At 38.0% G+C, this 22775-nt stretch overlaps 1 protein-coding gene across 1 annotated transcript in view; it reads left to right on the forward strand.

Annotated features, from left to right (window-relative positions):
- colec12 (collectin sub-family member 12) overlaps positions 1 to 22775 on the forward strand; it is a 34182-nt gene that overhangs the window by 10099 nt on the left and 1308 nt on the right. The window contains exons 3-7 of the mRNA XM_079613227.1: positions 11820 to 11942; positions 15855 to 15941; positions 16517 to 17560; positions 20961 to 21452; positions 22625 to 22767. Coding sequence (XP_079469353.1) covers positions 11820 to 11942; positions 15855 to 15941; positions 16517 to 17560; positions 20961 to 21452; positions 22625 to 22767 — 1889 coding nt within the window. The remainder of the gene's footprint in view (positions 1 to 11819; positions 11943 to 15854; positions 15942 to 16516; positions 17561 to 20960; positions 21453 to 22624; positions 22768 to 22775) is intronic.

Genomic DNA, 22775 nt, shown 5'->3' on the forward strand with positions numbered 1-22775 from the left:
GTTTCACTCGGAAATGCGTCACAAGTTCACAACACTTGAAAAAAGTCGTTTCCAACTTCCGGTTCACGCGGACTTTAAAGGTACTGTACGACATTCTGGGCTCTTGATTTTTATCAGTGGTTAAAAACATAAAATTACTGGGTTTTTTATTTTATTTTATTTTTTTTAAACTAAATATTAAATTAAAAATCTTCTTTAATGTAATAAGGTTATTATTCACCAATAAACGTACATTCACGTCTAATCTAGAAATATAAATATAAAAAAGAACAACATTAATAAAATTACAACACCTAAACTAAAATGAAAATGTAAAAATAAAATCTAATTCAAAAATATTAATAATACTATAATCGTATATAAATAATCCACCTAATGTTGTCTTTTGTGGTCTTTAATTGTGTTGAGCATGAACTGTCCCTTTAAGAAGAGAAGAAATTTTTCACAATTCTAAATTGCTTTAAATATAGTTTACCCAAAAATGACAATTCTGTCATCATTTACTCACCCTCATTTAATTCCAAACCTGTAAGACCTTCGTTCATCTTCAGAACACAAATGAATGAAGATCGAAGAGCTTTCTGTCCCTCTGTTGACCGCAACTACCTTCAAAAAGTACTTCAAAAAGTTCAAAAAATCTATATGAATTGAGCGGTTTAGTCCAAATCTTCTGAAGAGACTTGATTGCTCATTGCTTTATATGATGAACATATTTCATTTAAGGCTTTTATGCACATATAAACATTGATCAGCTAACATAAACAGAAGCTCACCCGTAACTGCTTGATGCTTGAACTCATTGGTTCTTGCAGAAGCTCAAATGTGCTGCGTAACACAAGAATGAACCTCATTGGTTCTCACACGTGAAGTGAACATGCTTAAGCTTCCATTTACCACAACTGATGTGTGAGTTGATGAATGTTTATATGTGAATCAAAGCCTAAATTCAATCTGATCATAAAGAGATCGAGTCTCTTCAGAAAATGTAGACAAAACGTCTCGATTCATGGATTGGTTTTACGATCTCTTTTTGAACTTTTTGAAGCATAAAAGTGGTAGTTGTGTAGCTGTCAACGGAGAGACCGAAATCGATCAGATTTCATCAAAAAGATCTTCATTTGTTTTCCGAAGATGAATGGAAGTCTTACGGGTTTGGAACGACATGAGGGTGAGTAATTAATGACAGAATTTTCATTTCTGGGTGAACTGTCCCTTTAATGCCTGTTGTGTTTTTGCTCTGTTTGAATTTGGATGCAGGAATTGTTGACTTACTCTGAACTATGCCATTAATTCCTTGAAGGATCATTGTTTAGTGCTGTAATTTACTCTGCCTTTTTGTTTCCAAGCATGTTCTTTGGCAAACATACTGACAAAATGAGATCATGCCTTTGAGACTGAAGATATGAAACAAATGTCACCCGGTAATTGTGCATGCAGAAAACAGGAAAATCAGTATCCCTCTTCACTGCAAGTCATGATTTTCAGCTGACATCAGAATCATATTGTAAATCAGTGTGTAATATAACTCTATGGCTCTGTGGTCACACTCTTATCGTCAGCTTATTATGTGTTATTGAAGAAACATGTACATAACAATTCAATTATCATTCAAGCAAGGTTCTCGGAGGACAGGTACTACATTTATATGGCTACATGTATCCAGACCCAAAAATAATCCGCAATAGCTCAGAGGGTCTTTTCCCCCCTCTTTCTCTGTCATGAAAGTTCAGGGCCGGATTCCAGAACATTACAGTGTTCTGAATGAGGGGGCTGTTTTGAATCTCCTTGGATACGTCTAGATGACATCACATTACTGTCAAGAGCAATGAGCCGTGTTGAAAATCGGTTCAGGCAGCAGTACGTTTGTGGGAGGTGTTCTTTTCATTAGCCCCAGCAGTCTTCTCTCAGTTCCTTATAAAACCATAACCATAAAAGATTGAAAGCAAAGCTTTATTTCGTAATATGATTTCTATCACTGAGGTCATTAGTATGAGTCCTTCAAGACCCTCTTTAAATAAAATGTTTTAGCCTTGAGGCTGTTAAGTTAAACTACGTTTGAATTCTGCTTTATGTTATATAGCCTACTTTTGTACACTGTATGAAACGTAATTTTTAAACTAAATAAATTCAAAATTCAAAATTATTAGATACTATAGGGATTTAGAAACTAAAAAAAAAATCTGCTAATCGAATGTAAATAACCTATATGTGAATGTAAACGTAAATAAAAAATGATTAAATTTAAATAAAATTGTATAAGCAGATGCAGTATGCAACAATAGAATGTGGTAATGATTATTTTTATACTAGTTTTATTTTTATATTTTCAGTTTTAAACTTGTTTGTATTAGTAAATCTGTTATGTGCTGTTGTCATTTTTTTTTTTTATTTATATACATTTTTAGTTTTTATATAAATTCAACTTTGAACTTAATTTCAGTTAGTTGACAAGGCATGAAGTTCTGTGGATGCAGCTCAATCGCCAACAGAAACCTTTAAAGGGGTGGTAAAATGCCATTTTCACAAGATGTAAAATAAACCTCTGATGTCCCCAGAGTGTGTGTGTGAAGTTTTAGCTCAAAATACCCCACAGATATTTTTATAAAGCATGTTAAAGTTGAAAAAACGCACCGTTTTGTGCCTGGCCCTTTAAATGCAAATGAGCTGCTGCAGGGGGCGGGGTTTTGTGTGTGTTAGCAGCTGCAATTGCCTCACACAGACACACACTAAAATGACAGAAACTGTTCTGCCTTTTATGTTTAAACGGAGTCAGGCAAAGATGGAGAGACTCAGGAAGAAGTGACAACACGTAGAATGCAACAGAACATCTCTGAATGGTTAGTTGATGAATTTATGTTGCTGATGTGGAGTTAACTATCTTCAATTAGCATATTCTGTCATGGTAATCTATAAATCGCTCGTACAGGAACTGTGTTGAGATGCACACTGAGTGACTTTCTATTGCATGTGAAAATATGGATGCTAAAGTTTGAGCTGATTCACAAATGTACTCTTATACAACAACTCTTCCTCTTCTCAACATGGACTGCGTATTCCCGGGGGAGGGATTTATGTACATTTTTGGGTTGGTGATGTCACTAACCCGGGAGGAATGTCGTGTAGTCCCTACCAGCCGTTTGTTGTAGTCCTTTTCTTTAAAAGCAAATATCTTCCTTTGCTTTGAACTTTGAGCGTTGTAACTTTGCAGATGTTGTTTATGCTCAAACAGCAACATTACACACTAGTTAGAAAAGTCAAATCATACTTTACCACCCCTTTAAAGGCAATTTTCTCAATATTTAGATTTTTAGATTCCCGATTTTCCAATAGTTGTATCTCGGCCAAATATTGTCCTAACACACCATCAATGGAAAGCTTATTTATTTAGCTTTCAGATGCTGTATAAATCTCAATTTTACAAATTTGACACATAAGGCTGGTTTTGTGGTCCAGGGTCATATATATATATATATATATATATATATATATATATATATATATATATATATATATATATATATATATATAGTTGACCATAACAACATTATGATGTCACTGCGAGTATGATTTTACAGTAAAGCAGATTTATGCAAGCAGCTCAGACTCAATGTGATTACTCAAGTGTTTTAGTAATAAGCCTTTAGTTGTTCGTCTGGATCATAAATTATTATAATGGCATGTGGCCTAATGTGTCTAATGTTGGGATAATGAGGCATGTGTTTGTGCTTTAAGGAAACCTGATGACATAGTATACATAAGCATGCCATGCAACTATTCACCTTTCTGTCGGGTCTCGCTATATGGCCAGTTTATTTGAAACTCATTTGGCATTGGTTGACGCTCAAGTCAAAACTATTGCAACGACTGTAGATATGCCATAAAATGACTGCACCGGCTATAAGCACACACAGAATAAGAATCTACTCACTGATCACTTACAGAAGATTGGGTTTTAAAAGCATAAAAATAAAATTGTGTTCACTTTGTCTGCACAAACTGTGAATGTAGATTTTTTGTGCTTTATGCTTGTGAGTGAAGAGTCTACAAAAGATGTATCCCATTCCCACTCAAGCCACTCGAGAACAACGCCAGGACTTTGCGATGACTGTACATAATGTTAGTTCTTTATGTACATTTGTAAGGAGCATTTGTTCTTAAACTCAGAGTAGACTAAAAGAGTTATTTTGCATTTATTTTGTGCAATTAAAAACACCAACAATAAAAATAACATATTGTGTGCTGGAATAAGAACAAGATGATGTCACTTCACTCAAGTCGTTGCTGCATGTATCAAAGCCAACATTGTTTTCTTGCTATGTTTCTATGACACTTTCTGCATCAATCACCAAGACAGACATTACATAAAATAAATACCTTCATATAAATTGAGGGTCAGGTTAAGTTATAAGCATAATACTGTTAAACCATTTTGGAAATGTAGTAGGAGAAGAATGGATTTAAAGGTATTTGCATTTATTTAGTGCAATATCAAGTGCAGAATCTCTCTGTTAGCTCATTAGCCAGAGGCTCTTGGCTTCGGATTTTGATTTCCTGTCTCAGATTCTGAGTGGGATCTGCCTGTCTGGCTGGCTGTGAATTATCTCTGTTTTTGTCTCCACACATTTTCCATACATCCTTTTTATGATTTCCTCTTAAGGTTGTGCTTTATTCGACATTGTATTTCTACAGTAATACGATACAGATGATTTCCAGGGCTCCACATAAGCATATACATGGACGCTAGTCTTTTCTCAATATTTTCATTCTAAGCTGCAAGAACAAAATATGTTTAATTTATCTTGAATGACCATTAACCAGTTATTCAAGTTGTTGAGAAGCTGTTTTCACAATCACTAGTTCTCATTCTTTTAGAGTCTCGCTGGATTTCTAAAACTGCACATGGCCTTGATCACATAAGGAAATAATTGGAGCTGAAAACAGCCCACACGTGTCCCAGTGACTCTGCCAATGTCTTAGGAAAGACTTTATTGCCTTTCTCTGAACTCCAGAGAGGATTTATTCCTATTTCTGCCTTTATTTTGTTGCTGATGTCATAAAAAAACTGTCGGATCCAGAAATGTTACAAAGATGTTCTATAAATTGCTTTGCTGTTGATTTGTTTCTATCAAAACTGCAAGTGTCTTATTACATTTGAGCAGAGACAAGTAAACATGTAAACAAAGGCTTCATGTCGTAGCCCAACCATGCGTAACAATACGCAGAGGAATTATAACCTGGATTGTTAGTCATTTTCTATAAAGATTCAATCTCATGAATCTACTCGCTCAATCAAAATGCTCCAGTTTAATTGGCTGTGCTATTGGTCCAGACCTATTCCACACGGATACACCCGATTTGGTGGCATGTTCATAAATTAGCATCTCTCTAAAATATGCTATAGAATTCACTTCCTATACCCAAGTTGCATTTAAAATAAGGTTAAAGTCAGTAACATAAAGGGTTCTTTGAGGAAATCATTCCTTGCATCCAAACTGTAAGCTGAGCTGACATTTTAGATGTTTGTTCTTCAGTTCTTGGCATGGTGGGATGATGTATCAAATGTTCTCTTGCATCCTTTGATTCCCCCCCCCCCTCTCTTTAATATGCTCCAGATGGTTGTGCCCATTTAAAGTGTTATAAACCTGTTTGCTGTCGAAAAAGGGGGAAAAAATGTTGATGCATGGCATGCTAGTAGTGTGGAGCTGTACAGTTCAGAGGTTTATAAACATAATGGTGTAGTAATTTGTCTCTGTAGTTACCCCCTTTTTTAAAGCGTTACTTGTTAACATTCCAGAGAGGGGGCTTTTAATGAGGGACGCTGGGGGCACGATGATTGGATCCAGAGAGGTTCACAAAAAATCGCTATTTCTGGTGCTACACAACTGAGTTGCAAGAATTGCATGCGAATGGTATTTTATTTGAGTCTTGTTGTGAGTGATGATTCCAGATGTGAGCAGTGGCCACATAGGGATACTGTAGATGCAGCATATATTTAACATGATGAAACTCTCGTTGTTTTCTTATGTTGAAATAAACTGCAATGACATACAGCAAAGGTTTATTTCCTTCATCTTCAGAGACTGACTGGGTCTGTTTTTACTAGTTGACCATGCTTAATCATTTCACACTTCTGGTCTTCAAGATGTGTCCAGTCACAAAACAATGGCCAACATGAAATCAGTAGAGGTAATGCCTGAATGAAATTATGAGGAAACAATACTTTATTATCACAGCTTGTGTACATTTGTTGCATGCAGATCATGCAGATAAGGGTATAATTATTATCAAATGACAAAATAATAGTTTTTCTTAAATGCCTGGACTCTGATTGGACCCTGAGGAGTTCATTGCTCAGATTTGCTTAATGTATCTGTAACTATTCATTAGTTTTCAAACTGTAGGTCACAATGAACGTTAAGGAAGGCATCATTAAACATAATTATGAATCTGCCACCCACAGTAAATGTGCAAGCAAGTTTTTATAAAAATTGTAAAGGCTGCTTGAGGCCTTTATGGTTTATGTGAGACCAAATTAGACGGCCTTGGGAGATTTTGGGTGATTTCTCACTTTTAACTACATTTGTCTCATTGTCCTGGAATAAGGGTGTGATCATGGTTGGTCATCCTCCATCTTAACCTGTATAAAGTAGAAACAAGTGTGCCGCACAAGTCCAGAAAAGTAAAACGTTTCGATCCCCCCCAGGTGTCAAATTACACTTCAAATATATTTTTTCCAAAGATAGTTTCTGTAATTTTAGGTAGTTTTTATCACGCTGATGTAAGTTCAAGTATTCGTTTTTTTTAATAAGTTTGGTTTTAGTTAGTTATTTGATGCTATAAAAACAGGAGTGTGATGTCATGATTGACAGCTGTGATTGACAGCTTCTCTGAGTGAAGTAGTCACTGAGGCGCCAACAGACTTTTTCGGGATCTTCGGGAGCCGGGAGGAGATTGGAGCTTTAACTTTAATTTCTACATTTCCATAACCGTTTATTTCACACCGACATAATGAGTTGTTCTGCAGTAAACTAATCGTTTCTGCAGGAATGTGGGCGGGGCCTTGATAAAATCTATTCTAAAAAGTACTCTAAAAAATTTGAAAATATCAAGTAAAAGTAGCAAGAGCATATTTTAAATCATTCAGGGGCACAAAAACTTCCTCTAATTGAAGAATCCCCTTCATATTTTAGTCACAATACCAAATCAAAAATCAGCTAAAACATGGACTACTTTCTGTGTAGTGTGGAAAAATGTATTTTTTGCTGCCATGGAAATTTCCATTATAAAGTGTTCTGTTGCATTGGGCAAGTTGAGTGGGTCTTATAGCAGGTACAAAGAAAAAAGAGAAGTACAGGAATTTTCTTTGAGTGACTTCCTGAGTCTAAATGAAACACAGCTGTTGCGCAGGCATTGATGCAGGCCTCTCTCTCTCTCTCTCTCTCTCTCTCTCTCTCTCTCTCTCTCTCTCTCTCTCTCTCTCTCTCTCTCTCTCTCTCCCCCCCCCATCTCATGCCACAGCTTAACAACCTCATCTCACTCAGAGTTAAAGCAGCACTTTTGTTCTCCAACTTTTAATATGATCCATCATGAGATCTGTAGGATTCAAACTCTGAAGTGTTGACTAGGATAGCAGTCACCAATGCACATTAACACACAGTAGGATCCGACCTGATCCAGTCACTGCTGGCCTGTTGAAATTAACACTAGCCACTTTCCAGACCCTCCCTAAAGCCCTGTTGTAAAGAGCAAGGCATGGTCATCCATTCCAGTGCCCCAGTTTGTTTTTCTCATGTGTGTGAGTTACAAACATTAAATGTGTGGGTGTTTGGATATGTGTCCGAATGTTTATAGATACTGTTGTCATGTAGGGTCCACATTGACTGCATTAATACATTTGGCGAGTGTGTAAGAGGTTTGAACTAGGAAACATTTTAAGTAAGGATGGGAAATGTGCAGAATTGACCAAGTCAGATTCTGATTACAATTCATACGTATATAGAACAATTCTAGTTCCTTAAAGGATCCATTATTAACATAAATGCAAAAGATGTGTTTACACAGACTTTTTAGTTACTTCAGAAATGTACTCTGGTTGTGTTGTAAGCTTTTGATTCCCTTAAAGTCCCCCTGAAGTCAATCATTTTATCCCTTAAAGGTAACATAATAAAAATCGGACTTTTTCCATGTTTAAGTGCTATAATCGGGTCCCGGTGTATATGATTAGCCTTTTGCTTGACTATGTTATCAAACAGCTAATACTGTGTTGCTAATGTTACACAAACCATGTTCCCGTTCGCATCTCAGTCAGACAGTTGCCTTCTAACAATCATTAGAAACGTAATACACATCATAGACCCGTTATATTGCTAAATCGACCCGATTTTTCATATCAACAGAAAAATATATCGGGATAACATGCCATCTCTCAAGACTCTACTGCTAGTTCGCTGTTAATGATTATGGTAAAACCTGTTGGCACGTTGACGTAATTGGTTACAAGGTAGATTGTGATGTGTGGTAGATTTTCCCCTACGCACCTGACTTAAGTTTAACCAAGTCTCCCTGACACCTGCACAATTATACTAAAGGTGACTCTGACTGCGTTGGTTGATGTCTAAGTGTAGGTACTTTAACCGCATAAAATGTCTAAGAATTATAGCTGATCGCATCAAACCCCACCTGAGAGTCTCATACTGAGTCAATCAATGTCTCGTTCCTTTTTGAACGCTATCACTTGGGAATAAGATCTCTAGTGTTCCACTAACCTGCTCCGCAGCAATAATTAAACAGACTCAATGCCTTTGAATATGCTTTAATCACAACAAATTTCAGAGAGAATCCCACCAGCAAAAAAAATACAACAGTTTTTATAGAATAGGAGCATGGCAATAATGACATGATTCATTATCAACAATATGATTGGTTCTTCATATGTATAATTCAGCAAACCCTTCTGTTACTATACACTCTAAAAAATGCTGGGTTGTTTTAACCCAATTTTGGGTCAGATATGGACAAACCCAGCCGTTGGGTTAAATTTTTATAATGGATTTTTAATCCAAAGTTTGGGTTTGTCCATATTTGACCCAAAATTGGGTTAAAACAACCCAGCATTTTTTTAGAGTGGGTAAAAGCAAATCCTGATTTCTTGATTCATTTGTTACTCAGATTTTAGTTTATTTAAGATATGTCTAGTTTCATTTCCACTTTTGTTATATTCGGACATGATTCAGACACATTAACTGACTGACTTTGATCAAAGTGTTTTGGGACATTTCAAGTTTCAGAAGCACATAATTGTTAATCCTGCAGGAAAAATAAATTTCCTGTATAAAATGTTGCTAAATCATTGTTTAACTACTGCAGGTAACTCCATAGGTTCAGTGGGAACACGTGCGGGAACAGTTAACGGAACACCAATTAGTTCCAGAATTTACCCCCAAAAAAACTTGAATAAGAAGCAGTTTTCATTCCCAAACCGAGTGTAAGTGGAACATGTTTGCTTATTCCCTATCTGTTGTTACAGAGCACAGATTTTAAGTGTCCCGTCTTGGAATTCCAGCTAGCTGAAAGAACACATCTGTATTGCTTCAGTTAAATCTGCTTTTCCCTCCTGATTTTGAAAGCATGCGTGAAAAGGAGCAAGCTGTGTGGTTAATCTAGCTTCAGAGCTGTTAGTCAGGAGCAATTTGTCCATCTCTAGTTAATAGTTTTCATTAGGTGAAAGAAACACAGCAATAAACACTCTACAGCAATGTAAAAGTGTTGCATTTAATGTTTTCTTTTCTCTCTCTCCTTTGCACACCAGTGACCCATAGCCAGAGGTTGTAATGTTGCTTGTTTACATGGTGCGGTTTGGTTAGAGTTGAGTGAGGGTGGGTAGGCCTCTTCTGATCTCCCCCACACAGACCACCTCACCAAATCCTCGATGTAAACCCCCCCTACATCCGGGGCCATGGCTCGGAGGGCCCTTTGAGGCGCTCTGCCATGATGTTTACACAGATGTGTGGGTCTAAGGACAAGCTCCTCAGCGACCTGCCCACCCCCCAGCTCTCTCCTGGGGCTTTCATTTTAGCCTGACCTGGATGCCATGGCTGCCACTCCGACCATATGCTGATAAGTCAAACAAGGATGTGAGCCTCGTTGTAGAATGTCTGGAGTGTTTCTGGAGATAGTGGACATGTTTATTTGCTAAGCCTCAACTTAAACACAACAGGGGTCATCTTTACTCTTTGCTGCAGCAAAAACATGCAGCGTGTGGCGAATTTGACGTCATAGTCTGTCATGACCATACAAACTTGTGGTTTGTCCTAGTGGGACACTGTTTACGGTTGACCGCTTATTCCCTCTGGACCGAAGGGGAAAACAATTTGCCTCAATGGTAATCTGAACCAGACTGACACAAATCAATCATTCTTGTTCAGGACAAGCATGACACATGGGCTCTCGCTGCAGTAAGCCCCGACGGTGTAGTTTCAGCTTGACTCTTGAAAACAAACAGAGAGGCAGTTATTCGCTTACACCATCATGTGGTGAAACACTGTGATCTCTAAAGCTGCTTTGCGTGAAATCACTGACATAGTTGTTTGTCCCATGGATTTTTTTTTCTTCAAGTAATTTCCTGACAGTGTTTCAGATGTTTTGACAATTTATGTTTGGCAATTCTAAACTTAGCCATGTCTAAAACTTGAATGAAAAGCATAGGTCATCATCAACATGTCAAACATAATGATTTAGAAGACCATACAAAATATGCTAATGTAAGAAAAGAGGGTAACATTTTACAATAAGGTCTCATTTGTTTACATTAGTTCATAATTAATTAACATGAATAAACTAAACAAGCAATACATTTGTTACAGTATTTATTCATCTTTGTTAATGTTAGTTAATAAAAATACAGTTGTTCATTGTTTGTTCAAGTTAGTTCACACAGTGCATTAGGCTAACTAATGTTATTACAGGGCTTTGTGGAATAGTTGATTCTGATTGGTGGTCAGTCCAGCGGTATGTTATTTCCCAAAACAACCCGTAAAAGCTAATAACCCAGGCTCATCTGGGTAACTATCACTAAAATCAGCGCTTTACACTTGATAGGAATGTTTTTTCTTCAAACGCAAGTTTTGCGCTTGTTGAGCTAATAAGATATAAAAACTCAAATTCATAATAACTCGTTTTATACAAACGCTGCTGCCATTTTTCAATTCGCGTCGGGGTCATGATCACTCTGTCTGTCGGGGTTTATTCTGCGATAATAACCGGCTGGATGTACATTAATCCTTACTTAACAAATACAACTTTTAATTTTATGTATTAGTAAATGTTGAAATTAACATGAACTAAGATTAATAAATGCTGTCGAAGTATTGTTCTTTAATAGTTTATGTAAACAAAAGTGAAACTAGTGTAAACTAATGAAACCTTATTGTAAAGTGTTGCTGAAAAAAGTTACACAAATATTGTGATTATTAACTTTGTAAATATCAAAAGAAGATATTTTAAAGGATGTTTTTATTCATACAATGCTAGTCAACCAGGTCCAAAACGACATTGGACCCTACTGGAAAAAAAGAGACATTCTTCAAAATATATTCTTTAATGTCACACAGAAGAAAGGTCACTCATATAGGTTTGGAACAACATTAGGCTGAGTAAATTATGATTTGTGAGGGAACTATCTCTTTAAGGAACCAAAGGCAGTTCCCTGATTTTTCCTGTAAGAGTTTGAGTCATTTAAGAATGAGGGATTGAGGGATATGTATTTACATCATGCTGAAAATCATTTTCAATGTTTGATGCAATGCTCTTCTGTGTTGCAGGTATCCAGGAGGGAAGTGAATGCACTAAATGTAAAAATGACTGGGCTCTGAGGGTGGCCATTGCTCTTCTGTATGTGCTTTGTGCTCTGCTCACCATAGCTGTGGCTGTGCTGGGATACAAAGGTAGGAAGTCCTCTTATCATTGTTTTTGAAGATACTCTCTCATTCACCTTTTAGAGTCATTTAGAGCCTGCTTTCACACTGAAGATTGCAAACCAACAATCTTCATAGTCTGTTGTCAAGTCTGTTGTATAGACCAGAAACCTTGTTCATTGGGTTTATACTTTTTTTTTATGTCCAACTAATATGTATGAAGAATGTGCCATAATTTAACATTCACCATCATTTCTTCTGTTCAGTTTTGGCTCACTTTATTATTTGTCCTGACATAAGGCAACCGTATTGCACCATAGAAACAAGATAGTTTTCCAAATATTGTCAAGCAGACTGTGGCATCTGCTTTCTGTATTAGCTGGGAAAGCCAGAGCACTGTGAAACAGAGAATCGCAGTTTATTTTGTCTGGTGCTAAAAATCAGGATAAGATACTGCACATTATTGTCTTCCAGACGGCCACTGTGTAAATTAGAGGTATTTTTCTAGTTTTCGTATATATTGTTTGATTTTGAAGTATTTTTAGTTAGTTATGTGATTAAAGCATTCATATTTACATTATGTAGCCCCGCCCCTTTTAAGCGCTGCACACGTTGTGTTCTGTCTTCCGGTTTGTATTTCCACAAGATCTTACGGATTTATGAATGAACCGCTCATTTTAAAATATTCCTGGTCTAACTGACATTTGTTTTGACATCCGCTTCAAACACTACAGTGCTCATGATAACTTTCGTTAACTCTACAATAAGTAAATCCACTTCACCAGCTATACTCTCTGACTGCGATGCCATTGAAATATACAGAGCTACCGCAAACACCGAAGTTCAAAGACAAAATTCTAAAGATGGCTGAGCGCTTGTCTCTCAGTCTATAGCTTGCAGTGCTAATGGGTTTGATTCTTAAGGAATGGATGAACTGATCAAATATGCCTTTTTTTGCAATTTGAGAAGAAAAGAGATAATATTATAAGGCATTACAAAATAAGTTAAATTTAATAACCTTAATGTTAAAAACATTATTTCTGAATGTTCTCTGAACATTCAAAATGTCCAGTTTAAAAGGGGTTATTCTTGGTTATGCGAAAGTTGAAGGAACATTCTATTTTATCATTTTGCAAACATAATGGGAACGTTACTTTTGAATGTTCTCTGATTTAAAACTAAATGTTTCAGGTTTATTAAATTTATTCCATGAACAAAGTATAGTAATTTTTTTGAGAACATTGTTAAAGACCAGATAACTTTGAAGGAATGTTTTATTAACGTTACACTGGAAGAATATTTGTTCATATCTTTAAGTGAACCTTGACAGAACGTTCCCTGTTAGCTGAATAGATGGATAGACAGACAGACAGACTGACTGACTGACTGACTGACTGACTGACTGACTGACTGACTGACTGACTGACTGACTGACTGACTGACTGAGACAGATAAATAGATACATTACACACATACATTTTTTTATATCAAATGTATACCTTGAATGCAATGCAAGTCATTTAGGATAAAAGTATCTGTAAATGATTATCATATAATAAGACTAAAATAAGACTGTACACTCATTTACTAATATTGATTGTTTTCTACTTTCATCCCTGTATCTTTGAATGGAACAATTGAACTTCTACAAAGCACCCTAAATCTGTACTGAAATTAAAGGGGTGGTATAGTGCCCTTTTCACAAGATGTAAAATAAAATTCTGATATCCCCAGAGTGTGTGTGTTAAGTTTTAGCTAAAAATACCCCACAGATATTTTTATATAGCATGTTAAAGTTGTCAATTTTTGAGGGTTTGCAAAAACGCACTGTTTTGTGTCTGCCCCTTTAAATGTAAATGAGTTGCTGCAGAGGGCGGGGTTTCAAGAGCTTGTGTGTGTCAGCAGCTCCGAATCGATTACCTCACGCAGACACACACTAAAATGACAGAAACTGTTCTGCCTTTTATGTTTAAACGTAGTCAGACAATGATGGAGAGACTCAAGAAGAAGTGACAACACGTAGAATGCAACAGAACGTCTCTGAATGGTTAGTTGATGAATTTATGTTGCTGATGTGGAGTTAACTATCTTCAATTAGCATATTCTGTCATGATAATCTATAAATCGCTCGTGTAGGAACTGTTGTGAGATGCACACTGAGTGACTTTCTATTGCATGTGAAAAGATGGATGCTAAAGTTTGTACTCTTATACAACAACTCTTCCTCTTCTCAACATGGACTGCGTGTTCACGGGGGCGGGGTTTATGTTAATCTTAGGGTTGGTGATGTCACTAACCCGGGAAGAATTTCGTGTAGTCCCTACCAGCCGTTTGTTATAGTCCTTAAAAAGTTAGAAAAGTGAAATCATACTCAACTACCCCTTTAAAAATGTCTCCTTGCTTTTTTACCTTTCAATGAATTTGATCTGATTGTTCAGATCATGTGTCCATTGAGTCCATATGTGTCCTCTGGTTCTCTAAAGCCCTAATGCCAACCAGATGAGAAGACCATGTAAAGCAGCGAGTCTCACTGTAAACCTGCTCCAGAGGAGATTTTATGCCTTAGCAGCAATTTGTTGTCCTGAAACCCACAGGTTGATTGACAGGGACTTTGTGGCATTCTGAATACAGTCCCTGTTTCCTTTGTTGGCAGTGCCAGAGTGAATCGGGTCACTTTATTGCTCATTCTGTATCACTTCTAAACGGTCTCCTGAACAGCTATATATCAACAAGAGTTTTAATTGCATGTTCAGATTTAGTCCAGTTAGTGTCTCAAAGGTCTTTGGTGCATATTTAGATTGAGGCCCGCCTAATACAGCGAAGAGAACCATTCTACTAAACTCCATTCAAAAATAACATGGCTTACACAAGAAAGAATGGAGAGTGGGAGAGAGAAGGAGGGCAGAAGACTGAGAGGAGGAACTGGCAGTGTTGACCTCACGCTGACAGACTCCCAGTGTGAAAATGACCAACAAGCCTTTGAAATGGACCTCCATGTTTTGTTTTTCCCCTACAGCATATATTTTTTTTGTGTTTGGTTACACAAGCACAGTCAGGAATGCTAACACTAGATCTTTGATGTGTTTGAGTTTGCTGTCAGTGAATTGCTGAGTGCTGCATGTCTGAATGAAACACGAGTTGAAAACAGTGATAGTAAATACACTAGAGAGCAAAGATTATGACTTTATTTTTTCATTCATGTTTGACCGCCAGCGAGATATTCAATGGGATAAACACTGGGATCAAGGGGGGGCTTTGAAGCCATACCAGGACTTTGTCATAATAGACTGTAAGGTCGTGTTCTGACCGTTCCAAAGAAAAAGATGAATGTGACAGTTGGTATTTTAATCATATACCACTTACTAAAAGAATCAACCAGAATGCATAGTGAAAGCGCCCTCTAGTGGTGCATGTGAACACTAGAACTCTAGAATCAAGACTAACATAAGATGTTTACAACATTGTACATAAGTACATAAATGGCATAGTCTTGGTTACGGCAGGTTATATTACAATTTTTAGCCCTTGGGCATCTTAAACTGGGGTTTCAATAATCAGGGATGAGACCAAAATCTTTCCTTGAATATCTAAAGTGGTGCCAGCAAAACTGCTGGGAATCACCACAAAGGCTCAGGAGATGCTCAGATAAAGACTCCTCAGGATCCATTCCAAATTCCAGAGGAAATGAAGTGTCATGTATTTCCTGCATGACTGTATGTGTGGAATTTATGTTGTATTTGTATGCATGTGCACCGGACAAGTTAAAATTGTTGAATCATGTCCACAGGTCAAAATGATCAGCATTTTGAAGGAAATTTCAGAGATGAATCTCAAGCAGCCTCTTGACTCTTTATTAAAAGTGCATCCTTCAGGATTCATAGTATACTTGTAGTCCATAGTACAGACAAGGTTTAACTGACATCTGTAATGTGTGTCACACAGTGGTACAAAGGATGGATAATGTAACAGAAGGTATGGAGAATTATGGAGGGAAAATCATGGCTGTAGAGACAGACCTCAAGAAACTTGGTAAGTAGACCTGAGATGTTGCCCTATAGATATCACATAACTGGCAAAATTTCCGTCCTATCTATTCATTTGATCACACATTCAATGATTTGAATACACATTTTCTCTGGTGAGCATGTTTTGAATTTCTGAATTAAAAATTTATATTTTTTACGCATTTCGTCAAAACGATGATGGTAATACACTATCATAATAAATAAAATTCAGAATGAATCAGAATTAAATAGTTAAAAAATAAAACCTTAGGTAGTTTAGTGTAATATAATATTATTTTTTGCTTCACTGCTTATAGTCGTGTGGTGGGTCCTTTTTATGTCAAGGCAAGGTTACTACAGGTTGTATTATATAATGTGTGATTTCTATGAATGAATAATTCATGTGTAAAAAAATAAATCAAATATATACATATTTTAAATATATATTTTACTTTTTACTTGGTTAAAATTAATTAAGAACAACCATTAAACATTGCATTAAATTAATCATTAAATATTTCTAATGGACACTCTTATTTGTCATTGGCTTTGAATCCTTATTTTATTTGAACTTCATGAACTTCTATATTTGATGTGCAGATGATCAAACGGGAGAGAAGTCAGAGAACGCCACCAGTGAACTCCTCTCATTCAAGTTGGAAATTCAGACCTTGCAGAAGCAGCTCAGTGACGTTGCCATAAAGGCTTCTAGCAACAGAGCTGTTCTCGGTGAGCTACAGCTAGCCGGCGAGGACATGCAGAGCGGACACCTCTCACTCCGAGATCTGCTGGAGAGCAACGCCAACGTCATCAACAAAGTAAACCGCACCTTAAACTTATACAGCGGCGTGATTGACAGACTAAAGACTGACACTGTGCAGCTCCAGACGAATCTTCAGGTGCAGGCAGATGAACAGGGACGAAACACTCACAGCATCAGCACTCTGAACTTCACCCAGACCCAGCAGAGAAGCCTCCTCAGCTCCCTCCAGAGGTCAGTGGAGGACACTAGCCAGGCTGTCCAGAAGCTTAAGAATGACTATCAGAGCCTTCAGCAGGTGGCTAGGCAGACCAAAGCGGATGCCGACTGGCTGAGGGAGAAGGTGCAGAACCTTCAAGCCTTAGCTGCTAATAATTCTGCACTGACTCGCTCTAACAGTGACTCTCTGGAGGACGTGACCTCCCAGCTGAACTCGCTTTCAGAGCAGGTGCAGAACGCCTCGGCCATCACCGACGGCCACGACCAGAGCCTGCGTGAGCTCATGGACCAGCAGCGAGACCACGACAATGCCACTTCCACGAAGTTTGATGCACTAGAGGCACATCTTGACCGCAACGAGGGGGAAATGGACCGCATTACAGGGAATGTTAGCTTCACCACACAGCTGCTCGGAGCGATCAGCATGGACCTGAATGGCCTGCGCACCTGCGCCGAGACGGTGACCCAGCACTCGGACCTGCTGCTGGGGCTCAACAACAGTGTGGCAGAAACTAAGGCAGAAAGCACAGAGCTCAAAACCCAGCAGGAGGAACTCACTGCCAGGCTCGACAAAGAGGTCAGCAGCCTCTCTATAGTCATGGAGGAAATGAAACTGGTCGACAGCAAACACTCGCAGCTCATCACAAACTTCACTATCCTTCAGGGTAAGAGCCTAGGCTATCAAATAATGACTATTTAAAACAACTCTGTTTTGTTATACACAGTTGAATAATTCCTTTTTATATTTTATTATTATTATTTTACAAAATATTACAGCTGGGGTCGGCAACCTATGGCACGTGTGCCAACATTGGCATGGGGGAGGGATAATCATTGGCACATGACAATAGCTAAAGAGGTGTATGTTTTAAATTAAAATTAAAATCCCTCGTACTATACGGACATACATTTCGAGGTAATCTGTCCTCATAGTCACATTGCCTGTTTTATTAAGTTAGGAGGATCTATAAATACTATTAAACAGTGTGATTTAACGCACGTTAGCGCGCAGACACGATAAAACATTTATGTGACTGGAGGTGCACACTTCTGTGATTATCTCTCCGCGTGCCATAAGTTGTCGACTGCTTTACAGCATTTTTCAAATGCATTGTCATGTTGAAGAATTAAATTGCTGAAATAGCTCAATTGTTTTTGTAAAAAAAAAAAAAATGATACAATGTAAAATTATTTACTAAAATAAATTATGAAAAATACTATATATATTTATCACTAAATATTCAAATCAAAAGCTTAAAGAAATTATTGTAGTACAAATTTTGAGTAGTTACAGATTTGATTTGAGATGATTAAGGCAAGCTAATTAATGGTGTAATAATAAATCTAAATTTAGAAAACAGGATCATGTAGCCTGTATAAAGATTTTTTTAAAGATGATTTTATTAAAAAAATATAGATAACACTTTACCAATAAGGTTAACTACATTAGGTCGAGTTCAGGCTGCACGATTTTAGCCCCAATTTTCACTCGCCGAAAGATCGCAGACAAATGCCCGATATCAGAGGCAAATCGGTGCTCGTTCACGTTAGTGTCAATCATGCAGTGCACATTATCAGAGACACCCGTGAGATATGTGGCATGCTAAATATCTGGACCTGTCTGTGATTCAAAATCCTGCTGTTTGAAATGTGTTCTGACTGAAAATGACATCGTTGTTGACCTACAGCCAATGATAGAGCAATATACAGGGCAGCAGGAAGTTCGGGGAGCAGTTATAGACCAAAATATCAGCAAGAATATCAGCTTTACAACTATATCAAACAGAAACAAAGCACAAATATTTGCTTAAACCGCCGCAAGAGCAGCACTGTCACGTTGGTTTGGGTTTTGGTGCGTTTTTGTTTTCATGTCTTTTAATCTGTAATTTTGCCTTAGTCATGTTTCCTGCTTCCTGTTTGTCATGTGATTCCCCTGTTCCCTCATGTGATCCTGTCATGTGCTTTCCTGGTTCATGTGTCTTGTACTTATAGAGAGCCTAAGTCCCGCCCCTCCGCTTCCGGCTCATGGGACCTTATTTCGGAAAAAATATGTATGGAAGTCAATGGCGAGAGATAACTTATCTTTTTATTCCGTCTGAACTGTCCCCTGAACTACACATATGATGTTTGTCAATTTAAAAGGTAAATATGAAAGTCAAGAAAGTCGCAGTTTGTCATAAAACAGAAGAGTAACGTTTAGTTGTATGTGAAAATCGCTCGATGAACTACATCTCTCGTCTCACACTATGTAGCCTACGTCACAAGATCCGTTGCTCGTATGTGTGTATTCTGGCTCAAAACACGAGTCAGGCATGACGGCGTAAGGTTACGATTATAATGTAAGACTATAGAAAAAATGACAGACGTTAGCTTCAGTAAAGTTAGCTTCATTCATTGAGAGAAAAGGTATGACGTCGCATGTGCGGCTTCTGGGTTTGTAGTCTTTGTAATTACGTATTTTCACAGTCTTACAGCTCAACAGTTTTACATCAAACTGCGACTTTCTTGACTTTAAAATGTATCTTTTAAATTGACAAACATCATATGTGTAAATCAGGGCACAATTCAAACGAGATCAAAATATTGTTGTCTCTCGCCATTGACTACCATACAATATTTTTCCGAAATAAGGTCCCATGGTGGTCGACCGGAAGGGGAGGGACTTAGGCTCTCTATTGGTTCCCTTGTCTACGTCATTGGGTCCTTGTTGATTATTCAAAGGTGTGTCTTGTTAAAGGTATAGCGGAGGATTTTCTTTTTCCGGGTGGGTAGCCTATACTATTGGTCCACCTAAGTGTCAATCATTCTGGTGATATGTTTACGTAAGGCCGTCGTACGTGCTCGTCCCTATGTAGTTTTCGCTTTCTGCGCATGCACACTTTCAGGTGTATTATGTGTGATGAGTTACGGTTTCAGCCATTCCTTTGAAAATGGCTGAGGGTCGAAAGAGAAAAAATTTATACGAAGTGTATGATAAGAAGAGAAAGGCCGCAGAATATAGAAACAAGACCAGAGTAATTTTGGGTGAATATTTCACACGCTGGCGTGCGCTAAAAGCACAGGTTGGGCTTCCCACTGATGCCGCAGTCGCGAAGATTCTAGTAGACAGGTAAAGTTTGTCATGCTATTTGGAGAAATCCATTTAAAATCACTGCTAGTAAAAGTTAATGTAAGCTATGATTAGCGATGCTAGCCGTTTAATAGGCGTTCCCTCTCGGGAGCAAATAGAGTGTTGCGCATGTGCATTTAAAAAAAAATTGGAGAGAGCGGGTCTTTTCTAAAATTAGGAAAGATCCTCCGCTATACCTTTGTTATTTGTCTTTGTGTATAAATAGCCCTCATGTTTCTATTGTCTCTTCTCAAGTAGCTATTGTTCCCTGTAATGCTGTTGTTGAGTGTATGTTCATAAGTCAAGTCAGTGTATTTCATAGTGGTGGGCAGATCGAGGCTTCGTGAAACAATGATACAGTTGAAGCAAATGTGCCATATTGTGTCGAGGCTTCGAAACAATCCGACACCCATCTAAACGGTGACACCTAGTGGTCACTTGCAGGTGTTGATCTGAAACAACCTTGACAACGAGCCATTAAATTTTTTATTTTATTTTATTATTATTATTGTATTTTTCTAATATGTGAGGATTGTAACCTGTAGGCTCCTCACTGTGCATAATGGTATTTTAATTTATTTATCTATCTATCTTAATCTATGTATCTATCTATTAATCTATCTGTCTATATATATTTCTATCTATGCATCTATTAATGTGTAACTATATGTATAGCCTACTCTGTCTGTCTCTAGCCTATCAGTCAATGTGTAAATTAAAATGTAAGCCTAAATATAACTAAACAAATCGCACTATAAATGTCACTATATCACCAAAAATCCACTATCTCAAAGTCAAACTCCTCTCACAAAAACCCACGAGGTCAAGATGCATTGACTTCACTTTTATACAGATGTGCGATTGTGTGGTCTGTTCCCGACCCTGTCAATCAAACGCTGATTCGGCGGACCATGAGTGCAGTTTATTAAATGCAAAAAATGTGTCATTAATTTCAGGTCCTCCTGGTCCAAGAGGTCCTCGGGGAGACAAAGGGTCCCAGGGACTGCCCGGCAAAGCTGGCCAGAAAGGTGAAAGTGGTGAAAAAGGAGGACCTGGTATTGCTGGGCCTAAAGGAGAAAGGGGTGTACCTGGGCCTACTGGTGTGCCAGGGTTGAAAGGGCCACCTGGATCAAGAGGAAGCCCTGGGTCAAAGGGTTCACGAGGATCAGGGGGCAGGGCGGGGCCTTCAGGAGAGAAAGGTGACCCCGGTATACCTGGTCTGCCTGGAAGAGATGGTCAGCCAGGTCCTCCTGGGCCACAGGGGCCCCTGGGACTCCGAGGGCCAGCTGGGCCTGCAGGACTGGAAGGCGCCCGTGGGCCCGTTGGCCCCATTGGCCCACCTGGACCTCCTGGATTACCAGGAATTCCTGCACCAGTAGTTATGCCCCCGGTAGATCCACAAGGCTTTGTCAACCGCCAGGTAGCGCCGCCCCCAACAAGTACACCAGGTACAAGCTTTTCTTATGTTCTCTTTCATTGCTTACAGTTTACAGAATAAATTCAGGTTTTATGTAATGTGGATAGTTTTGATATAAAATAAGGATCTCAAAATATTTTACATTTGTACTCTGGGATGTATATTGTTTATTTGTATATAAGTTAAAGTGCCCCTATTGTGCTTTTTTAAATATTACCTTTCATATAGTGTGTAATATAACTTTTACTAAATGTAAAAGTCTGCAAAGTTTTAAAGTAACTAAACAAATTTAGTTATTGTCTCCTAAAAGAAAGAATTGATTCTGAACTGCTAAAACGAGTTGTCAGCAATTCCAGTCTCACTTCCTGTTACAAACCTACATAACAATGTAACATATTTGCATAATTCCAGCCTATGGTCTTCATTGGCTGCTTTATTGACTGCTCTACATTGACCCGCCCTCAAACACTGTAGTTGTAGCTGAGGCCTGGAAGAGTTTGGTTCGTGTTGTCGACATATTGAGAAGATGCTGTTTTCAACGCTGCAAATCCTTTTTGCAACTTTGCATGCACTTCAAAAGGATGAGGACTCATGCTGGAATTGATACGGTAAAACCTTTTTACAGTCTATGGGTAAAACCGACACCATTGTTACTGCGTATCAAGCGCTGAGGAAGCTTCCAGTGCTGAAATTCAGATATGGTAATAGGCGTTTCGTTTCCCACATTTGCTGTAAGCGGTAGACCAATCACAACAGACTGGGCCATCTGACCAATCAGAGCAGAGTAGGCTCTTAAATAGGAGGGGTTTAGAGAGACTGGATCCTTGATCGAACCGTTTCAGACACTGAGCAAGAGGTGATGTGCAATGTATATTATGAGAAAATTAAAATGTTTGTTTTTTACCTTGGATGCATATAAACCTAATTTTGGAGACCTCCAAAAACAAACTTTTGAACCTTTTAAAATAGCAAAATTGGGGCACTTTAAAAGCTGTCAATTCCACAAACCACACTTTAGTATATAACTGATGTTACTTTATTAAAATGTTTGTATAGGGACAGTACAAGAACATGAAAAACTAAAGATGCATTGCACATATAGAGATTTTAGCACATGCTATATACTGATGCACATGAACTTGAAGACCAGTCTGTATTTCTCATAAGTTATTCTCTTATGTATTTTTTTTCTCTTCTTCTAAGGGTGCCCACCTCAGTGGAAGGGCTTCAGAGACAAATGTTACTACTTCTCAGCTCGACCAGAAATGCTGAACTTTAATGAAACGAAGGAAAGTTGCAACAACAAGAGTTCATCTATGCTGATTATCAATGATGAAGATGAGCAGGTAAATCT

This window comes from Phoxinus phoxinus (genome assembly GCF_949152265.1).
Source record: "Phoxinus phoxinus genome assembly, chromosome: 5".
Taxonomy (NCBI): Eukaryota; Metazoa; Chordata; class Actinopteri; order Cypriniformes; family Leuciscidae; genus Phoxinus; species Phoxinus phoxinus.